The 2,753-nt window shown below is 36.5% G+C and overlaps 1 protein-coding gene across 1 annotated transcript; it reads left to right on the top strand.

Annotated features, from left to right (window-relative positions):
* Positions 1-561: 561 nt before the first annotated feature.
* On the top strand, positions 562-870 carry LOC141705058 (VQ motif-containing protein 1-like). The gene has a single exon (XM_074508132.1). The coding sequence runs from the start codon at positions 562-564 to the stop codon at positions 868-870; it is 309 nt and encodes a 102-aa protein (XP_074364233.1).
* The last annotated feature ends 1,883 nt before the right edge of the window (positions 871-2,753 follow it).

The following is a 2,753-nucleotide window of genomic DNA, read 5'->3' on the forward strand; positions in this document are numbered from 1 at the left end:
AAAATTGGAACAAATTATATTCAACGACAAGATCAAATAATCTTTTGTAAGTAACTAAAATGCATCATTGGAAAATTCATGGACAAAATACCCTTGTAAATTCTAATCAAACTTTGTTACTTTATAATCTTGATTGAAAGATATTCAAATTCCAAACTTGGCGTCTAACTTGTTTTTATTATATGAAAAAGGGTATTGACTTAGAAATGTTGACAATGTTGGTCCAACAAGTTGCAAAATTGAATGACAAACAAACTAAGCCTTTAACTGATTCATGTAGTTGTAGAAGATTCAAAGCCATGCTGTGCATGGCTATTGGCTTGGCCCCTATCAATTTGAAGCTCATTTTCTTAGTAGCGTGGTTTTGACCTAAGCAACAGTCAACTTTTTTCTCTCCCTCAGTCCTACTCCCTTCCCCACCCTTTCCTTCCAAATCATTAAATCAACACCCTATAAATCATCATTTTTATTCATATCATCACAATTCACAACTTAACTTTCTGTAGAATAAACAGTATCGTATCACTATTTTTAACGACAGGTAAACACAGTACGTAAACAATGTCAGGAAGTGGGAGGAACTGCAGGAAGCCGGCTGTGAAGGTGGTGATAATCAACACACAGTACGTGGAGACCGACTCGACGAGTTTTAAGTCTGTGGTGCAGAGACTTACGGGTAAAGATGCAGTTGTAGAAGTTCAACAGCCACCAGTAGTTGTTGCAGAGTGTGACAAACAAATGAGTGGTACTGGTGAACTAGGCCGTACTAATTCGGTTTTGTTGCGAGGAATGTCGTTTAAAGATTTTGATAAGTTCTTGATGGAGCTGCCTTCGTCGTTCGATGAAATGTTTCAGATGATTATGGATTAGCATTTCATTTTTCTTCTTGTCCTGTTAGATGATTTTTGATGTAATGTTGGTCGGTTGTTGTACAATTTTTTAACGGATTATATAATATTGAAGTGGATATTAGCATGGAAAACTTGCTTTGAATACTTTACTGTAATAATAGTCGATCGCAAATTGCAATATATAAGCAGCAGTGCAGGAAGCACCGTCACTCCAAAAAGGCTGATGTATGCGTGTCAGACACGGCCGACACGACGCCGTCACGTGACCAACACGAGTTTGACACTGACCACCACGGCCCACCGACTCGGCTCATATAAAAAACCCAAAATCATCTTAAAAAGTATAAACCATCTTATAATAACCCTAATTTCACGTCTCTTATCTTTTATAACATCCCTCTTCATCTTTCTCAATTGAATGAAAATGTAGAATAGATCTTAAAAATAGTTTATCACTTATTATGAAATAAACTCTATTATTATTATTATGAATGAAATTGTTTAATATTTGAAATATATAAATCTTATATTTTTATTACTTTTTTTCACGTGTCCCGTATCCGGGACATTTTGATAATTAACGAATCCCGTGTCCCGTGTCTCGTATCCCGTATCGCCATATCAGCGTCGGTGCTTCCAAGGTCACAAGTTTGCATCTCCGGCCGGAAGATCAAAAGGCTTGAGGAGCCAGTAGCAAGCTCACTGCGGCAGGAGCAAAACAGAGCAAACATTTGAATAAAATCTAAACTAATTAAAATAAGCTGGCAAATAAAAATGTACCAATCATGTAGAGCGGTGGTATACACAGCAGAAGGTGGAGATCACCTCGATCCGGTAAACTCATATAAGATCAACTCAGATGCGGCCATCTTTGATGAAGGTTTTTGTGGTTTGGGAGTGTTAAGATTTGAGATATGATCCTGCTAACCCCAATTCTTAATACCTTGAGGTTTTAGGAGAACTGGTAGTAACCATCTCATCTAAAACCTCGAGATGTTAGGAATTGTACTTACCAGGATTATATCTCAAATCTTAACAGGGAGCTGTAATAATATAACGAGAGTTCATGTGGTTGATGCCATATTATCTACTTGCTCAAGAAAGGAAGGAGTTTTCGAGGTTGATGTTGCTGAAGCTTTAGCTGCATGTCACTTTCTTAGGCTGGCCTGCAAGAGGTAATCCTTGAAACTCATGATGCGAAATTATATAACTATCTTAAGAGGAGAGTGCAGAATCAAGTTTTGATAGTATTGCTTGAGGAAAAATACCAAGAGCGATCCTGAAAATTTGTAGGCGTTAGTATGAAAAATATTAGGGGCTCTTCAACTGAAATTGTATTATTATAAATATAGATTTTATTAACCTTGAAAATTCTATCGAATTGATAAGTGAGAGAAGTGTTGGAAAATATGGGTTCTAACCTCACATTTTCAAGTCATGTTTGAGCCATATTTTAATGAGCGAATGTTATGTGCGCGCAACAAGTGACGCTTGAAATGCGGGCTCCTTTGCGAGAGTTTTCTGAGTCACTTTAAATCAATCCAAATAATTAATAGATGAATGAGATATAATTATCTAAAAATCATTCCTTAAGAGTGAAAAATGCAAGTGTGCAAGTTATATCTCACATTGAAATGAAAATTGGTTTCCTTATTTAATATAGTACCACACTTTAATAGTATCTAAATGTGTTATTAAGGTATTGCTCCATTTTCTGCGCTCCATTTTCTGCGTGTACGCAAGAAGTGCAAATTATAAGATGTCAGGGATAATTCAAAGCTTGCAAAAAGCGTGGGTGCGACGTGCGGGCACGAATGTAGCAAACAATTGAGATGTCTAATCACATATACTAGTTTTGCTAATTCCTATTTCCAGCGGGCTTGAGCTTTAAATACTTAATTA

The sequence above is a fragment of the Apium graveolens genome, unplaced genomic scaffold, assembly GCF_009905375.1.
Source record: "Apium graveolens cultivar Ventura unplaced genomic scaffold, ASM990537v1 ctg8498, whole genome shotgun sequence".
NCBI classification, from domain to species: Eukaryota; Viridiplantae; Streptophyta; class Magnoliopsida; order Apiales; family Apiaceae; genus Apium; species Apium graveolens.

What these genes read in the sequence shown, in the direction of transcription:
- LOC141705058 (XM_074508132.1), top strand. Translation starts at nt 562, where the DNA reads ATGTCAGGAAGTGGGAGGAACTGCAGGAAGCCGGCTGTGAAGGTGGTG.